At 32.8% G+C, this 19128-nt stretch overlaps 1 protein-coding gene, 1 long non-coding RNA gene and 1 pseudogene across 3 annotated transcripts; 1 reads left to right on the top strand and 2 right to left on the bottom strand.

Moving 5' to 3' along the window:
- Positions 1-635: 635 nt before the first annotated feature.
- On the top strand, positions 636-2258 carry LOC111304077 (putative purine permease 5). The gene is made up of 2 exons (XM_022900593.2): positions 636-837; positions 1054-2258. Exons 1-2 carry the CDS (start codon positions 813-815, stop codon positions 2121-2123), a joined length of 1095 nt encoding a protein of 364 aa, XP_022756328.2. The 5' UTR covers positions 636-812; the 3' UTR covers positions 2124-2258.
- An 891-nt stretch (positions 2259-3149) lies between these two features.
- LOC111304078 (eukaryotic translation initiation factor 5A-2-like) lies at positions 3150-9309 on the bottom strand (annotated as a pseudogene). Its single transcript, XR_016326523.1, has 4 exons — positions 8856-9309; positions 3637-3759; positions 3467-3523; positions 3150-3316 (listed from the first exon to the last, which is right to left on the bottom strand). The product of XR_016326523.1 is annotated as a eukaryotic translation initiation factor 5A-2-like (transcript).
- A 2677-nt stretch (positions 9310-11986) lies between these two features.
- Positions 11987-13516, bottom strand: LOC149515381 (uncharacterized). Its single transcript, XR_016326872.1, has 2 exons — positions 13197-13516; positions 11987-12928 (listed from the first exon to the last, which is right to left on the bottom strand). It is a non-coding gene; the product is annotated as an uncharacterized LOC149515381 (long non-coding RNA).
- Between the last annotated feature and the right edge of the window lie 5612 nt (positions 13517-19128).

Below are 19128 nucleotides of genomic sequence, written 5' to 3' on the forward strand. Positions count from 1 at the left end.
AAGGCATTATAATTCATTATAATCATGCATGCGTCAATTACTAGCCAGAGAGAAAGGGTTAAGTGACAAGCGTGCTGGATAATGGGCGTGGTACAGGATACAAATCCAATGGGAGAAATGTTGAGGTCCAATTGTTGACAGAAGCCCAAGCAGGATTGAAATCTTTTCACCCAATCACTGGCTAGTTCAAAACATGGGAAAAGAGGGGAATTCAAAAAACTAACTTCAACATTTTCTCTGTTCTTACGAAGCATGACGTGAGTGAAGAAGAAAAAAAAAACTTGTCATCTATACCCAATTTAATTCTTCTATTGGTAAAAAAAAAAAAAAAAGAAATGAATGGTTAATAGTAGTGAATGGCATGTTTGGTGTACCATGGAACTGGAGGCAATGGAATAGGGTTGCAGAAATGGAAGGTGGAAAGAAAGTGGTGGAATATCAATATCAATATCAATGTTGATTATTGGCTACCAAACGTTTAACGTTGCACTGTCCGGAATCCGGCCCCATCTTGTCTAAATTTAATTATAAATGCTGTGACACCCATCTTTGTTTAAGGCTTTACAGCCATACATAAATAATCCACTATAAAATGATTTAAGAAAATGTGGAATATTAAAATGCTAATATAGTAGTACTTATGGACAAGGACGAAAACAGAAAATGGGTAAAGGAGATTAAAACAATAATTTGAATGGGGGCAAGAGATTAAAGTATGAATTTGGTGAGATCAATCACTGATATAATAAGAGTTGAAATATTGAAAAGTTGTGGCCTCTACCCGCTCCCTTTGTCTTCACCCCTTATGGTAAATGGAAGACCTGCTACTCGAGGAAGGTTCGTTCTTTGTACTTCTAGTAGTGACTAGTTTTTTTCAGTATAATTCTTGTTGAATTTTGTGTGGGTTAATAATAATAAAGTCCTTCATGTTTTCTGTTTTTTGGGTTGTTGATTTGTTGTTTGCTTTAGTGACTTTCAGTTTGCATATGGTTGCATAAGCTCTAGAATTAAAGAGGGAGAAGTTAACTTTCCTTTCTCTTTGATTCATGTTAGGAGATAGAATGGAGGAGGAGGTCTCATTACGAAGTTCTTTGTCACTGTTAGAATGGGTTTCCAAGTTTCAGACCATGGCTTGGGAAGGATATAAAAGCAAGCCAATTTCGCATTGGATTCTTCTATTTGTAAGCAGTTTGGGAATGCTTGTGGCATTTCCTGCTTCAAGCCTTCTATCTCGTGTCTATTATGCTAATGGGGGAAAGAGCAAGTGGATCATTTCATGGGTAGCAGTTGCCGGATGGCCTATTCCTGCTCTAATCTTATTTCCTACATACCTCTTTTTTAAAACTGCCCCAACTCCTCTCAACTTATATCTCTTCCTTTCTTATGTTTTTCTGGGGTTCTTAAGTGCTGCTGACAATCTCATGTACGCATATGCCTATGCTTACCTCCCGGCATCAACTGCAGCTCTTTTGGCATCATCATCCCTAGTGTTTTCTGCACTGTTCGGTTTCTTGATTGTGAAGAACAAACTGAATGCTTCAATTACTAATGCTATTGTGATAATAACTGCTGCTATGACCATGATTGCATTGGATTCAGATTCTGACAGGTATGCCAGTGTCACTAACAGCCAATATATTTGGGGTGTTGTATGGGATATCCTGGGATCAGCACTCCATGGCCTTATATTTGCTCTTTCAGAGTTGGTTTTTGTGAAGTTGTTGGGCAGAAGGTCCTTCCATGTTGTTTTGGAGCAACAAGTCATGGTTTCTTTCTTTGCCTTTGTGTTTACTACTATAGGGGTCATATTGAACAAGGATTTCCAAGGAATGGTATCTGAGGCTAAAACTTTCAAAGGCGGGGAAACTGCATACGATCTGGTTCTTATTTGGAGTGCAATTACGTTTCAGTTGGGTGTGTTAGGAGGCACTGCTGTGCTTTTCTTGGCTTCCACTGTGATGGCTGGGGTCCTTAATGCAGTTAGGGTACCAATCACAAGCATTGCCGCTATCATACTGTTACATGACCCCATGAGCGGATTCAAGATCCTCTCTCTGGTAATGACCTTTTGGGGATTTGCTTCTTACATCAATGGCACTTCAGGTAGGAGTAAATTATCTTAATGATTAGTTTCTGTTGAAAATTATGTTGCCTCATGATTACATGTATACATATATATATATATATATATTCTTTTTTATTGAAGAACCATCAAATCGATGCCCAAGGAATTAGTATAAATGGCATATTTTTTTAAATTTAACTGAATATAAAATGGCAACTTTATGCCACTGCTTTATAAAAGGAATTGTTTTCACAACTTGTATATCTGGTTTTGGTGTCGCGAAAACAAAATACATCATAATTCTACTAAATCATAGATTTCTTCAGCTAATATTCCGGGGGAGGTTCAAGGGTCCAGGGCTCAAGATATCACGAATCAGGATTGCTATGATAAATCCAACCTTCCTCTAAGATATGGCGTGAGCATCACTACAGAGAGGGTCTATAAATACCAACAGAAATTCCAGCAATAAACAAAAAATTGACTTTAAGAACAATCCCCATTGTAACACTGAGTTGCGATTGGAAAAAAGAAACATTTTTATCATGTTTAACGAAACATGATATATCTCAACGATCTTAACTTTAAGGAAACATGATATATCTCAAAGATCTTAAATTGATGCTCAAACCCAACCAATCATTAATGAATAGGACATAGAAATAAGACTATATATAAGTCCCATCCTGCTGTTGATACAAGTTCCCTTCATCCAGGGATCAGCAGCTATCTACAAACCTGAAGATTGCAATGTTATAATACCATCTGAATGATATATCTCAAAGATCTTAAATTGATGCTCAAACCCAACCAATCATTAATGAATAGGACATAGAAATAAGACTATATATAAGTCCCATCCTGCTGTTGATACAAGTTCCCTTCATCCAGGGATCAGCAGCTATCTACAAACCTGAAGATTGCAATGTTATAATACCATCTGAATAAGGGTTTCTTGTACACATGCTTATATTCAATTTTTAGGACCAATGTCCTTAAGAGCACAAATCTGCTCCTCTCCCATTGCAGACATGACCGTCACCACAAGGTCCTTTCCTTCAGCAAATCCATCTTTAATCTGTAAACAGGTAAGTATAAAAACAGAATTTAATCACAAGATAGAAAAATGAGTTATAAGTATAAAAATGGCTGCAGAAACTCAGACTATCCTTATGACTGGTTAAGAAGATTTTCATCGGTGGGAAGCCTCAGGTCATCCTTGGTGTTTCCATTTTCAGTTAAGAGACTCACCTATAGGATACCCAAGTCCATTCAATTAACCACTATAATTCGACTGTCATCTTTCTGATAGGTCATATTTGGTTCACATATAAAACTAATCATTGGAACCAATAAAAGAAGAGGCATCTAGTTATGAACACATGCACAAAGACAACTTACAAAACCATCTTCAGATATATCGATCAGCTGATAGTCAGTACGATTAACATGGGGAACCTGTGAGAGAAGATAGAAAACAAGTAAATTAGCTGCTTATGCAGAAGAAAGGCGTGAATTGAGAGGGAGTAAAGGTTATAAGTTATAACATCAGAACTTAAGAATAACATTACATCACAATTGTGGGATGAAGGAACAATATCTTAAAGTTTCTTCCCAGTAAAGATATCAATGCCCACAAAGTGGCACTTTGTATGTCCATGTTTACCGGTCTTCGAAGTAGAAACATCTACAAACTGTTTTAATTTGGGGAAAAAGTGCAAAAGAAACAGATTATGAATCGTGAAGACAGCAAATGTGAATCACTTATACAGAGAAAAAGAAAACAGAGCCTTTCTGTTAACAGAATGAACTGCAGATATAATTGTACAAAGGTAATTTCCATAGTCTAGGAAATAATTTCATAGATATATGCTGGCAGAAGTGCAAACTAATCTGTCTAAACGTCAACGAGCATAGAATTCTACAATTCTTTCAGTCTACTCTATCAAGCTTTTCAAAAGCCTAACTTAACGATTTGTCTACCCCAATCTAAAATATCTTTGAATCATTATAACTTGTCTAATTTCCCTACGAAGCAACAAGGATCAATCAACCATTTTCTAAGTATTCAAATTAAGTCCACATGGTAATGCTCAAACACGTTATACTTTTAGATAGGTATCAAGTGAAATAAATCAAATGCCCTGAGATAAAACAGGAAAACAAGGAGTACCCATTAAACATATGCGTAAGCAATCATGAACAGAATCAAAATATAAACCATGAAAATGTTGGGATTTATTGGGATTTGCCTTGAATCTCATAATCTCACATTGAAAGTTAGTGAGTTTTGAATTTGTTCAGTATCCCACATCGGGAGTTTAGTAAAAGTATAAGGGGTTTCACCCTTATAAATAAAGTATTTTGTTTTTAGTTTGGTAATCCCAGAGAATTAGACACCAAGAGAATGACTAAGTGAGTAGGTTATTAAAAGGGTGTAATTGAGTTTTGGGTTAAGTCTTGAGTAAAGAGTTTTAAAAGAATTTTCTCATTCTAAAAGTCTCACAATTGTAAAGATTTATTTGATAATGGATTAGGTTTGGAGTAGGTCTAAAAGTCTCACAATTGTAAAGATTTATTTGATAGTGGATTAGGTTTGGAGTAGGTCATTTTGAGTTGGGCCGAACCAAATATATTTGTGTGTTCTTATTCTTGATTTGAGCTTGTTGTTTTGTGTATGATTATTGTGTGTGGGTGTTGTTTTTTTTTCAACAAGTGGTATCAGAGCGATGTTCGAGGTTTAAGGATCGTGGGCTCAAAAGATCGTGAAGCAGTGTTTCAAGATGTCTGAAGAAGGTATGTCTGGCCTAAGTTTGAGATTCTGTTATTTGATGGAAAGAGTAATTTTATGTTATGACAAAGTACGGTTCAAGATCTGTTAGTACAACAAGGATTGGATCAGGCATTAAAGAATAGTAAGCTTGAGGGAATGTCTGACGCTAATTGGAATAGGATTCAAAAGAAAGCTGTTAGTACTATTAAGATTGGTGCTAGCTCCAGAGGTAAAATACAGTATGTTGACTGAGAGTACTTCGAAAAATTTATGAGATAAGCTTGAAAGTATTTATGCTTCGAAGTCGTTGACTAATAGATTATTTTTGAAGATGGATCTATATTCTCTAAAGATGGAAGAAGGTATGAGTCTTCATAATCACCTGAATGAGTTTAATAGATTGGTTTCTCAATTGTTAGCGATTTCTGTTGATGAGTTAAAAGATGAAGAGAAGGCTTTAATTTTGCTATCATCTTTGCCCAAGTTTTATAGACCTTTAGTTCAGACTGTGTTGGTAGGCAGGTCTACTTTGAAGTTGGATGATGTGACTGCCTTGTTGCGTAAGAATGAAAAGTTTATGGGAGCTCAGAACTCATCACCTAGGGGGAGTATACTAGCTGTAGAGGATTTTGATTGAGGGAGGACTCAAAAAATGATTGATGGATCAAGAGACAGAGATTACAGTGATATAGAATGTTATTATTATGGTGAGAATGGACATATCCAAGTGAACTGCAGGAAGCTGAGAAAGGATATGGCTGCTTTTAAAAAGATGAATGATGAGAAGAAATCAGATGAAGAAAATAGTGATACTATTACTGTCATATCTGATGATGATGATGATGTTGTTTTGAAAACTTGTGTGGATGAGACTCAAACTTTGAAAAGCGATAAAGGTTGAGTTTTAGATTCAGCTGCTACAGTTCATATTTGCAATGATAGGAGTTACTTTGTGGAGTTGGATGCGAATGAGAAGTATGGGGATATTGTGGTTGCTAACAAAGAAAATGTACAGATTTAAAGCATTAGAAGTGTTTGCTTTAGATCTCACAATAGTGTTATTAAGACACTTCGTCATGTAAGGTATGTATCAAGTTGTCACTACAATTTGATTGCTTTGGGTGTGTTAGCTTCTCGAGGGTACACATATTATGGTAGTAATGATTGGTTGAAAGTGTACAAGAATGGTAATGTGATTCTACAAGGAAATATGATCAAAAATCACTTATACATGCTTGATGAAGGCTCAATTGCTGGGATCCCTATGATGAAAGAAAAAAAGAAAGGTAAGTGTATTAGCTTTACAGATACTATTGAAGTTTTTGGAGATTTAAGTCAATGGAGGATTTGTTAGGATTTACCTTGAATCTTATAATCTTACATCGAAAGTTAGTGAGTTTTGAATTTGTCCAGTATCCCACATCGGGAGTTTAGTAAAAGTATAAGATGTTTCACCCTTATAAATAAGGTATTTTGTTTTTAGTTTGATAATCCCAAAGAGTTAGACACCAAGAGAATAGCTAAGTAAGTAGGTTATTAAAAGGGTGTAATTGGATTTTGGGTTAAGTTTTGAGTAAGGAGTTTTATGAGACTTTTCTCATTCTCAAAGTCTCACAATTGTAAAGATTTTTTTGATAGTGAATTAAATTTAGAGTAGGTCATTTTGAGTTGGACCGAACCAAATATATTTGTGTGTTCTTATTCTTGATTTGAGCTTGCTGTTTTGTGTATGATTACTGCATGTGGGTGTTGTTTTTTTTTCCAATAAGCTCAAAACAATAATAAGAACACACAAATATATTTGGTTCGGCCCAACTCAAAATGGCCTACTCCAAACCTAATCCACTATCAAATAAATCTTTACAATTATGAGATCTAATTACACCATTTTAATAGCCTACTCACTTAGCTATTCTCTTGGTGTTTAACTCTTTGAGATTATCAAACTAAAACCAAAACATCTTATTTATAAGAGTGAAACCTCTTATACTTTTACTAAACTCTCGATGTGGGATACTGGATAAATTCAAAACTTACTAACTTTCGATGTGAGATTATGAGTTTCAAGGTAAATCTCAACAAAGCCTCCATTGATTTGAATCTCCAAACACTTCAACAGTATTTGTAAAGCTAACACGCTTACCTTTCTTCTTTTCTTTCATTATAGGGATCCCAGTAATTAAGCCTTCATCAAGCATATACAAGTGATTTTTGACCCTATTTTCTTGTAGAATCACACTACCATTCTTGTACACTTTTAACCAATCATTACTACCATAATATGTGTATCCCCGAGAAATTAACTCACACAAAGCAATCAAATTATAGTGACAACTTGATACATACCTTATATGACGAAGTGTCTTAATAACACCATTGTAAGATCTAAGGCGAACACTCCCAATACCTTGAATCTGCACCTTTTTTTGTTAGCAACCATAATATCTCCATACTTCTTATTCGCATCCAACTCCACAAAGTAACTCCTATCATTGCAAACATGAACTGTAGCAACTGAATCTAAAACCCAACCTTTATCACTTTTCAAAGTCTAAGTCTCATCCACACAAGTTATCAAAACAACATCATCATCATCAGACACGACAGCAGTAGTATCATTTTTTTCTTCATCTGATTTTTTTTCATCATTCGTCCTTTTAAAAGCAGTTATATCCCTTCTTAGCTTCCTGCAGTGCACTTGGATATGTCCATTCTCACCACAATAATAATATTTTATATTACTGTAATCTCTGTCTCTTGACTTGGATCTCCCTCTTGATCCATCAATCCTCTTTTGAGTCTTCCCCCGATCAAAACCCTCTACAGTTAGTGTACTCCCCCTATGTGATGAGTTTTGAGCTCTCATAAACTTTTCATTCTCACGTAATAAGTCAGTCACATCATCCAACTTCAAAGTAGACCTGCCTACCAAAATAGTCTGAACTAAAGGCCTATAAGACTTGGGCAAAGATGATAGCAAAATTAAAGCTTTCTCTTAATTTTTTAACTTATCAACAGAAATTGCTATCAATTGAAAAACCAATCTATTAAACTTATTCATGTGATTATGAAAACTCATACATTCTTTCATCTTCAAAGAATACAGATCCATCTTCAAACATAATTTATTAGTCAACGACTTCGAAGCATAAATACCTTCAAGCTTATCCTACAAATTCTTCGGAGTACTCTCAGTTAACACACTGTATTTTACCTCTAGAGCTAGCGTCAATCTAATAGTACCAACAGCTTTATTTTGAATCCTATTTCAATTAGCGTCAGACATTCCTTCAGGCTTACTATTCTCTAATACCTGATCCAATCCTTATTGTACTAACAGATCTTGAACCGTACTTTACCATAACATAAAATTACTCTTTCCATCAAATAAGAAAATCTCAAACTTAGGCATAGGCATACCAGACATACTTTCTTCAGACATCTTGAAACACTGCTTCACGATCTCTTGGGCCCACGATTCTTAAACCTCGAACCTCGCTCTGATACCACTTGTTGGGGATTACCACAACTCTGATACCACTTGTTGAGAAAAACAACACCCATACGCATCAATCATACACAAAACAGCAAGCTCAAATCAAGAATAAGAACACACATATATTTGGTTTGACCCAACTCAAAATGGCTTACTCCAAAGCTAATCCACTATCAAATAAATCTTTACAATTGTGAGACTCTTAGAATGAAAAAAAGCTCATAAAACTCTTTACTCAAAACTTAACCCAAAACCAATTACACCCTTTTAATAGCCTACTTACTTAGCTATTCTCTTGATGTTTAACATTCTGAGATTATCAAACTAAAATTAAAACATCTTCTTTATAAAGGTGAAACCCCTTATACTTTTACTAAACTTCCGATATGAGATACTGAATAAATTCAAAATTCACTAACTTTTGATGTGAGATTACGAGATTCAAAATAAATCCCAAGAGAAATATTTGAAAAAGAAACTAAAACCCATATTCAAGTTAATAATGGCGAAGAACAGGAGACCTTGCAAGGACGGCCCTTTATCACTATGTAGCCATTCTTGCGGATGGTACCAGCTTGCTAAGGATAGGTCTTTGAGGTTCCAGCGTCCGCCTTTGATACAAAGTGATGTTCCTCGTCCGACGAAATCTCTCTCTTTTCTCTTCGTCTCTTTCTGTTTCAACTAGAGAAAAAGACTTGTGGAGGTCACTGGCTCGATTAATCCCATTGTTGACGAGTTGGTAAGGGAAAGGGTCCACATTACTCTTAACCATGGTTAAGCCGAAGAATCTGTCCTGGCCGTAGGATTGCTTAGTCTTTAGTTTATCCCACCATTTTATTCCAGTTTCGTTATCAGTACTATACACGATTGTAAATTTCTTTTGGGTGAAGGAAATCCAGATTGTTAATTCCTGTGTTGACTATTATTTGGTACTAGTATTTCTTTATTCTACGCGACTAATGAATTGGCCGGTCATTTTTCCAAACACTCAATTCTAATGGTTCCCGTCTTCTGTTGCAAAAAATTTTTTTTTGGGATAATTATGTTGTAAAGATGTCATTCACGTCGGTAGAGGATCTGATGCTAAGGGCAGACGGTGTGTTACAGCTTAGGGGTAAATCTAAGCCAATAGTGTATTTGTTTATATTTATTTTATGATTAACATGTATAAAATAAAAAATTATTATATTATAATTTCTATTCATCCATTAAACATAATTTTTTTATCAAATTTATAAATATATAATTTTTATTAAAATTTTATATCATGTTTTATTTTTTTGTTTAAAATTGACAAATGCACCAGCTTAAGGATCAATGAAATTTTACATACATTCCTGGAATATGGCCTGATCCTGGCTCTGCAACATTGATGCTAATTCTAAGGCTACCGTCCACTAGTACTCCACAAAAACAAAAGAAAATTTATTAACCAAAACAGAGAAAAAAAATACCAGTAATAAATGAGGGATGCTCCAACTACATAAAGAATGAGAATGAGAATGAATATATTCAAACCATTTTTATCTTTTTGTGTCAATAAAGTCAAGCAATTGATTCATCTTTATCATAAGTTATAGCAATAGCCAGTAGCAACAAAAATGTGAGAGCATAGAGTAACCATCCTGGAGGATATGCAGGCAGGGATAATGATAAAGAGATTGAGGAAAAGGGATTCATCCTTTTTTTTTTTTTTTTCATTTTTAGCAGAAGAAAGAGGGAATCATTATGGCTGTGAAAGTGAGTGCTTGAGTGGGTTTTCAGAATGTGGAAAAATGAGTCCCATGAAAACTCGTCTGTAAGCAATATCATAAGCTGTTTGTGGAGCCTGTGCTAGAATCATTGCAATATTGCAGAAAGTAATATACATTAAATCCCTTCCGTTTCTGCAGCTACAAAACTTGAAAGGATTACATTTGTCATATTTATATTAAGAATGGAATACACGGCATAGTTTTGGCTCAAAAGTTACTTCTGATAGGGTAGACATATGGAACGCTGTTGTTAAAATATATATATATATACACACACACTATTACTCCATTCCTTCACTTTCATTTCATGCCATTATAATTTTTGTGTGTCAGCAGAAAATTTTGGGAGCTACAGAAGAAGCTTTGAATAAATTTTGCCCAACGAAGGCCTGAGTTAAAGGCAAACCAACTTTGATAAACCTTGGATTCCTGGACCACTTCTTAAGTTCTCGTATCGTGTAATTCTCTGATTCAAGAGATATGCGGCCCACGAAAATGAAACCCATAGAACAGAGAGTATGCACTGAGAACGCCTACTTTTACCAGTTCAGAATCTCACTGCACAGTCCATGAACAGGGTATTTGCACCATCCCTTGGAAGGATACTGCATGCAAGATTAGTCTAAACTCTAAGACGTAGTTACCAGAATTGGATAAAAAATTGATCCATTCAAGATTCTGGATTTAGCATCAAATGATTCAACCGTTTCATGGCTCGGATCAAACGATTCAACTGTTTAATTACTAGGATCATTGAGTTAATAAAAATATTTTAACATATTATAAATAAAAATATAGATCATATAAATATTTTTTATATTTGTAAAAGCTAAAAATTATAATATAAGAATTATTAATATTCACTATCATTTAAAATTTAAAAAAAAAAGTCAAACATACGAAAAATTCTTATTTTTTAGTTTTTTTTAATTTATTATCAATGTTATTTTTAAATTCTTTTTTAAAAAATAATTTTTCAAAAAAATAATTAAAATTAATAATTAGTATGCAAAAATTATGTATGATTTTAAAATTATTTTGAAAAATTATTTTCAATTGATGGTCAACAAAAATCTGATGGTAACAAGTTTTTTCATAAATCTAATGATTTTTTTCAAGTTAATAACAAAAACGGTCCAATTAAAAAATCGACTTTAGTTAAGAATAAGGTCACCAAGTCGACCGATCCGACCGTCAGGGCTAGTTCGGGTTTGATAATAGTGCACTAATCTCCAGATGCTTAACTCTCCTCTAGAAGGCAAGTTCCTAATACGCTAATGTAAACTGAAAAGAAAAGCAATGAAGTAACAGAATTAAATAAAAGTAGAATTGCAGGAAAATGCCAGTCATTCTTGAAAATGTATTGAACCCATAAATTGACAGGAGAGAATAGTGTAAAGATGTGGTTGCATTCTCAGTGATGTTCGTCCCCCAGGTCGTAGTAAGAGTTTTGGGAACAGGCACCACCTTTTAGCACTCTTGATCTATTGACCATGAGGAATTTTATTGACAATTATTACACCCACCAACTGATGCAAAAATTTTGGAGACACCCTTTTTGATTTGGGTTCAAATTAATTGGGCCAAAATCAATACAGGCTCAATTATCAGTTTTTTTTTAATGTTTTTATTTATCCATATATATTTATCTTTTTTATTTTTTATTTTTATTTTTTTATCTGCTTAAATTTTCATTGAGGTTTTATCTTTAATTTCAATTTCATTTAAACATTTTTAATTATTATCTGATTAGTTTAAAAATTAAAAAAAAAAAAAGAAGAGATTGAATGGCTTAACTAACTAGGAGGAGAAATAGGTAACAGAGTTGAGAAAAGATAGCAATTGGATTTAAGTTTCAATGTGGATTTTTCTTGATGATAATGCAGAGACTTTGAAAATTGAATCCAAGACAATCTGAAACTCTGCAAACCTTAATTATAAATGGACTCACAATTCACTTCAAGGAGATACACAAGTAAATACAAAAAAAACTAGAGGAATAAACCATTACAAATAAAAGCAATCGGCCAGAGGAAAAACCATTGATCAACACTGCCATCATCCTCAATTCAAAAACCATCTCCAATCCACCATAGCCCAACCATATCTACCATCACAAAACTTCCCATCCCACCACCATTTTTCAGTGGTAAAATTTTAGTCAAATCCAGTTATCTCCACCACTACCATTACCAGCAACCCCATAAACAGCCAGTTATCTCCATTACCAGCAACCCCATAAACAGCCAATCAGAGGAACAACCAAAGAAAAATCAGATCAAAAATCAGATCAGTCAGCCCTCGTCTTCAGACAGTGGCCTAACCCTTTTCACCACCAACACCTTTAACACTAAAATTCAACACCACAGTCCACTGCCTCAATTGCAACCAGTCAACCAGTCATCCCTAGAGGCTGGAGCACCATCTCTAAACCAGCCTTAGCCTATTGCCCACTAGTTACCAAATTATCGTCACCATCAGTCATCCATTACCAGAACGCCTATTGCCCACTAGTTACCAAATTAGCATCACCACCATCAATCATCCATTACCAGAACAGCCCACTGGCTAGAGCACAATCTCTAAACCAGCCTTAGCCTATTGCCCACTAGTTACCAAATTATCGTCACCACCATCAGTCATCCATTACCAGAACAACCACGTCATCCATTACCAGAACAGCCACGAATTCTAGCTTCTGCAACCGAAAATCACAAAGCCTTGATACCCTTTGCAAAATTTACTTCCATCCAAATCGCCACAATCCCAATCCCAACCGAGATCACGGCGCCAACCTTAACTACCTTGCCGTCATCAGATCTTCACGAAATCGACAACTCCTGAAACCAAGCAATCGCAAAACCATATATTCAACACAAACAACACAAATCAGAAACCTAAACCACCAATTACCAACAACCATCCAAAGAAACCAGGCTTGGCAGCAAGCATATAAAAAATGCCTGAGTCCAGAAATTAGAATCCAAACAGTTGTAAAGAAAAAACAAAAGGAAAAGCAAATTTAGGATTTTAACTTGACTAGTTTAACACAACTTTAGGATTTGAAACTTGCTGAGAAATTAGCCAAGAAGAAGAGGAAGAACATACCTAAAGGTGACGGCCATCGGAGCAGTGGAGAAGGGGAAGAAAACTGCGATTTCAAGTTTCGATCGACAAAAGCCCAGCAAGTTTCTGGAGAAACAAGTTAAAGCACGTGAAAAAGGGGGCCGTGATAAGCTTGCGGATATTTTTTGGAACATTTTCGGCCACCGGTGAACGGCCAATGGACGGTTGTGTGCAACGATGATGGCAGTAGAGTATCACTAATTTCTGGGAAAGGCTTGAAGAACTAGCCTTGTTCATCTTAAACCTAGAGAGAGAAATAAGATATTAGTTTTTTAGAGAGAGAAAGTTAAAAACATGAAAATGAGGAAAAGAACTTAAAAAGGGGCTTTTATATAGCAAAGAAACGGTGCCATTTTGGGTAAGGGAAACTAGGTTCCTCTTGACCCGCATCAAGATCCGTGCGCTAGCCTATTTGAAAACCTAACTAGATCACAACCCGCTCCACAAATTTGATTCTGAGTCGTGAAGCTATTTCCAAGCCAAAGTCGAGTCATTGAGCCCTTAGGCCGTTCTTGAGTCTAGAGCCAACCAATCCAAACTAATTTCCTGAAGCCGAGCTGCGATTTTTTTTGGTATTTTTCTCTTCTTTTTGTTATTTTACTTATTCTTTAATTTTTTGAGTGAATTTTTTCTAGAAAAAAATAAAAATATTTCCAAAAATGATAAATACTAAATTTTCCTTTAAATAAAAAAATATTTCAAAAATATTTTAAAAAATTTTTTGAGAAAAAAATTGAAGTATCAATTTTCTTTAAAGAAAAAATTATTTTAAAAAATTTTATTTTAAGAAAATTTTCAAATATAAATTTTTCTTAAAAATAAAAATTTTTTAAAAATATTTTGAAGAAAAGTTGAAGTATCAACTTTTTTAAAGAAAAATATAAAAAAAAATGGCATTTTAGGAAAAGTTGAAGCATTAATTTTTCCTAAAATAAAAGCAATATTTTAGAAAAATGTTTTAAAGAAAAATTGAAGTATTAATTTTCCTAAAATAAAAAAATATTTTAAAAAAATTGTTAAGAAAAAGTTGAAGTACTAATTTTTTTAAAATAAAAAAATATTTCAAAAAATATTTAAAGAAAAGTTGAAGAACCAATTTTTCTTAAAACAAAAATAATTTCAAAAGGATTTGAGGAAATAGTTGAAATATCAATATTTTTTTCAATGAAAATTTTTAAAAATGGGTGAAGATTAGGATACCTTATTAGTTTATGATAAACAATGATTTGATGAACAATTTAGGAACTTTTAAAGTTGACCCAAATCACATATAGTTTGCTTTATAAGCCTAACCTATAAGAAGAGTTAGGTGATTCCTTTTTGTCGAAATAACCCAAAATTAGGACACATACCTTTTATTATACCTAAATTATACACTAACTTGTTTTGTTTTTTTTTTTTTTTTTCTTTATATTGGATGTTAATTTTATTCTTGTTTGTTACTTCCTATTTGAGAGAATCATATTAACATCAATAGTTTCACAATTATTTATTTATTTGTTTGTTTACCTATTTTTATTCATATCATGCATCTCACTCATTCATAAATCATCATTCATATATTGCATTCACATATCATTGCATAATATAAAAATTTCTTACTTTATTTGAAGCAGCAATTTAGAAGATATGGGTGATCAACTAGAAGTACGAATTCAGGCCCGGGAACTCAACCAAGAAGAATTCAAACATAAACTATGAGAGATGAAGACATAACTTGCCAAGTTTCTAAACACGATTGAAAATCTTGATATCCATTCTAAAGAATCATCATCCCTTCCAACTTGTCTATGTATTGGAAAGATGTTGAAGGCCAACATTCTTTCAAGTCCTACCAATAACCCAAGTGAAAACCAAATTAGAAGAGAGGTGGATAAGATAAAAATCTCTAATTCTACACAAATGCCATAGATTGGTTCACACCTACATCCTTAGTCACATCAATTACTTTTCAATCACCCTTTTTGACATCCTAAGAAAGACTTGCTCCCGTTCAACCCACATAGATTGGGCTAGATCAATATCCCCATCCTACTATGTACAATGCTTTCCAAAACTCTGGTGCTTATCAACCAATCTAGCAACCAAGTTTTCTAATGAACCCTCATGCATATACACCTAATTCTATTCTAAGACCCATATCTATAAGTTCAACTATGGCTCAACCTAAGAAATCATTGAGTAAAAAGAAAAAGAGAGCCATCATTGATCCAATTTCTGTGACTTATAGTGAGTTTTTCCCATTACTTCTTAAAAACCATCTGATCGAACCAATTCTTCTAAAGCTACTAAAACCTTTCTATCCTAAATTGTATGATGTTGATGCTCGATGTGATTATCATTTTGGGAACATGGGTAATTTAATAGAAAACTACCTCGCTTTCAAATATAAAGTATAAAGTTTAATCAAAACTGGGCGGTTGAATTTCTAGAATAAAGATGAGCATAAGATTGTTAAGATTACATTACCTAATTATATCAGTTAAAGATTCTATCAATGGCAGTACCATGATCTTGAAGTTGAAAGATGGACTAAACAATAGATTTTAGGATTTTTTAAAAATGTTTTTAAATATTTTTTATTAGAATAATTTTTTAATTTTTAATTTTTAATCAAAGATTTTTTTCTCTTTCTTATTATATGATAGCACTTAATGCATACATTTGTTCATTCATATATAATTTGTATAAATTTATAGCTAAACATTATTCTAATTCGATAATTATGGTAGTAAAGATTCAAGAACCTGATCATCAAGATAATCTACCATGCCATTCATAGAGCCAAAAAAACATAGTCGAATTGAGAAAATGGAATAAGCTCAAGATGAAATAAGGGGAGATCTGGCCTGGATAATGAAAATGCTGAGAAATTTTAAAAAAAAAAAAGAGAAAAAATCCTATATACATGTATTGCAAAAGGCATAATCACATCAAGCATCACTTTTTAGGGTATACTTTTATCCCATAATACCTTCAACAATTACATCAATTTTAATCCTTGGTGATCTTGAAAAGCTGAAAAAATTGGCAAAAAGTTCATTCGAAGCAATAGAAAATTCAGTTCCCAAAAGAATATGGATCTTACAAATGAGAGGTTTCAAGCTATTTGGGGAATAGATTTTTTGGATCTATGGATGCATTGGAGCTTTGCTTGGTACCAAATGTTATTATGCCGAAGTTCAAGATCCCAAATTTTGAAAAATATGATAGGATTAAATGCTTAGTGACCTATGCCACGATGCATTATATAAAGATGGCTACATGTGCCCATGATAACAAGCTCTTAATTCATGTATTTCAAGACAGTGTTACAGGGTCGTTGCTAGGTGATATAATCAATTAGACAGAACTTGCATCATTTCATGAAAAGAACTAGTTAGGGCATTTGTAACCTAATACAAGCACATTATAGAGTTGGTTCCAAATTGGTTGTCTCTACAAAACATGAAAAAAAAAAAAGATGTTGAGAGCTTTAAAGTATACTTAAAGGTGGAAGGATGTTGTTGTCCAAATTCAACCACCTCTAACGAAAAAAAAAACTATAGTTATGTTTGTCAACACTCTTAAAACTCCATATTATAAGAGGATAACTTAAAATACAACTAAAAATTTTATTGATATGATCAAATTTGGGAAGATAATAGAGAATCCATAAAAAATGGAAAGCTTAAGGAGAATGATATAGTTAGTATAAAAGAAGTTGGTACACTAAGAATGAAAATAAGAGATATTCAAGTTGTGATTTGTGAAGGGAAATAGGTTAGAAATGTTACCCTATATCATTCTTACCAACTTTGCTATCGTACCATAAATAACCTTATTCAAAATCCTTATTTTCATCAACCTTATCTACGATCTATTACCCAATCATTGAAAAGTAAAAAAAGATCAAAAAACATTATAAAGAAAATCCCAATTTTGATTTTTGATTTTTTACCTTTATTGGTAAAGTACTAGTACCTCACCTTAGTACCTTTGAAAAAAATTCGAAATCCATTAGCAAATAGTTATGATCCAAACTATAAATGTGATTATCATATGAGAGCAATTAGGCACTTAATTGAAAAATACAAGTAGTTGAAAGAGAAAATCGAAAGTCTCATCCATAATGGCACCTCAAATCGAAAGTCATAAATTGATTTTTTCTTTGTTTTGGATGTCTTAAACATGAATTGTGGGAAAATTTTAGAAGTTTATAATAAGTTTTTTTATTTTCAATTTTAATTGTTTGGATTGTTGCATAATTAATTTTTCAAATGCATGTGAAAAAATCTCAAAAATTTTGGTGATTGTTGTTAAGAATGAGCATCATGAGCCATTTGCCTAAACATTTCATTCTTTTCAATTGAAAGACTAAGAACTTTGAAAATCTTTAGGGATGAAAGCTTTAAAACTTCACCCCACTTGACCATGATGAATTTTAAAAATTATTGATTTTCATTTGCACTACAAGCAATTAGATGGTCGATAATTTGTAAATCTTTTAAGGTACTTTCAAAGCTTTTCTGAATTTTGGTGATTTAATAAATATCAAGACTATTTTAAAAGCTTCACCACCCAAATTCCTTCGTAAATTCCAAAATCTCATATTTTTTCAAGTTATTTAATGCAACATTCTTTTCTTTGACCAAGTAATCTCCAACCTTATCTTGGGGGCAAACTTATTAAAAAGGCCAAATTTATTTGATGTCCCAAATAACTCTTTTTGACCATTCTAACCAATGAACATCCCAAAAGGTTGCAAAGAGAAAATTTGTTTTGTTTCGTTTTACTTAAGTAGAAAGTTGAGAAAATGCATCATAAGTATGAGTTGCAAAAAAAAAAAAAAAAAACAAAGAAAAAAGGAAAAAAAAAAAGAAAAGATATCATTTAGACATCATGCATATAAAACCAATGAGAAAAAAAAAGTCATTTCTTGATAATGTCTTTTTAGTAGAAGTATCTATACTTGAAATGAAAAATGGTCACCTTTTAAATTTCTTTCACGAAAAAAAAAATCCATTCGTTATCTCTTTTAAGCTTCTTAATTTTTCTTTCTGAATGAACCCTAACTAAAGATCATTCTTCCAAATTTGAGAGAAGTTAAAAATGTGAGATCTCACTAAAGAGGCATTTAAATCTAATGGGGCTAGGAAATAATACCTTATGTTAAAGGGGTAAGTTTGAAATAAGTTGAGTTCCAAAAGTTTTAAACTCATAAGAAAAAAGAAAAAAGGAAAAGAAAAAAAAAAAGAAAAATAAGGAAAAAGATGAAATGCATGTTTAAAGGAAAGAAAAATGTCTTTTAAGAAAAATGATCCTTGGTTCAAATATCTTTAAACACGTATTTTGAACCTTATTATCCTTTCTTTCAAAACCTCAAACCTTAGCCTTCATTGTGTCTTTTGCAAAGTTCATTTGGATTATATATGGATACCTAAGTTGGAATGCTTGTTTTTTAGGAAATCATTATGATTTGGTTTTAGAAATTACTAAATGTTAAAATCATTTTAATAATAAAATCATCTCAATAATTATATTACTATAATAATATTATAAAAAATACCTAACACTACCTTAGTTTGTTCTAAATTTTTATAATTGTATTCCAAACCTTAGGGAAGAGTATTAGCCATGATTCAAAGCAAACAAAAAGTTCAGTACAATTAGTTATTTTTATGACTTCTTTTATCCCATAAGTTATATTTTATTTGTTTAAAAAAAAACTCTCGTTTAATTTTTGAATCATTTCTTTATATCCAATTTTAAATTATTTACAGTAACTAAAAATAGCCACCCTTTCATAACTTCAATTATGAAAATTTAAACTTAAAATTTCTAATTAAAATCTAACATCTTTTACTGTTAAATCTCAAAATTATTGTTATTCTTGTTTAAACATTCATCATTTGAAATTTGAGAATAGGAATAA

Source organism: Durio zibethinus, chromosome 13 (assembly GCF_047325235.1).
Source record: "Durio zibethinus cultivar Kanyao isolate XHJ-2024 chromosome 13, ASM4732523v1, whole genome shotgun sequence".
NCBI lineage: Eukaryota > Viridiplantae > Streptophyta > Magnoliopsida > Malvales > Malvaceae > Durio > Durio zibethinus.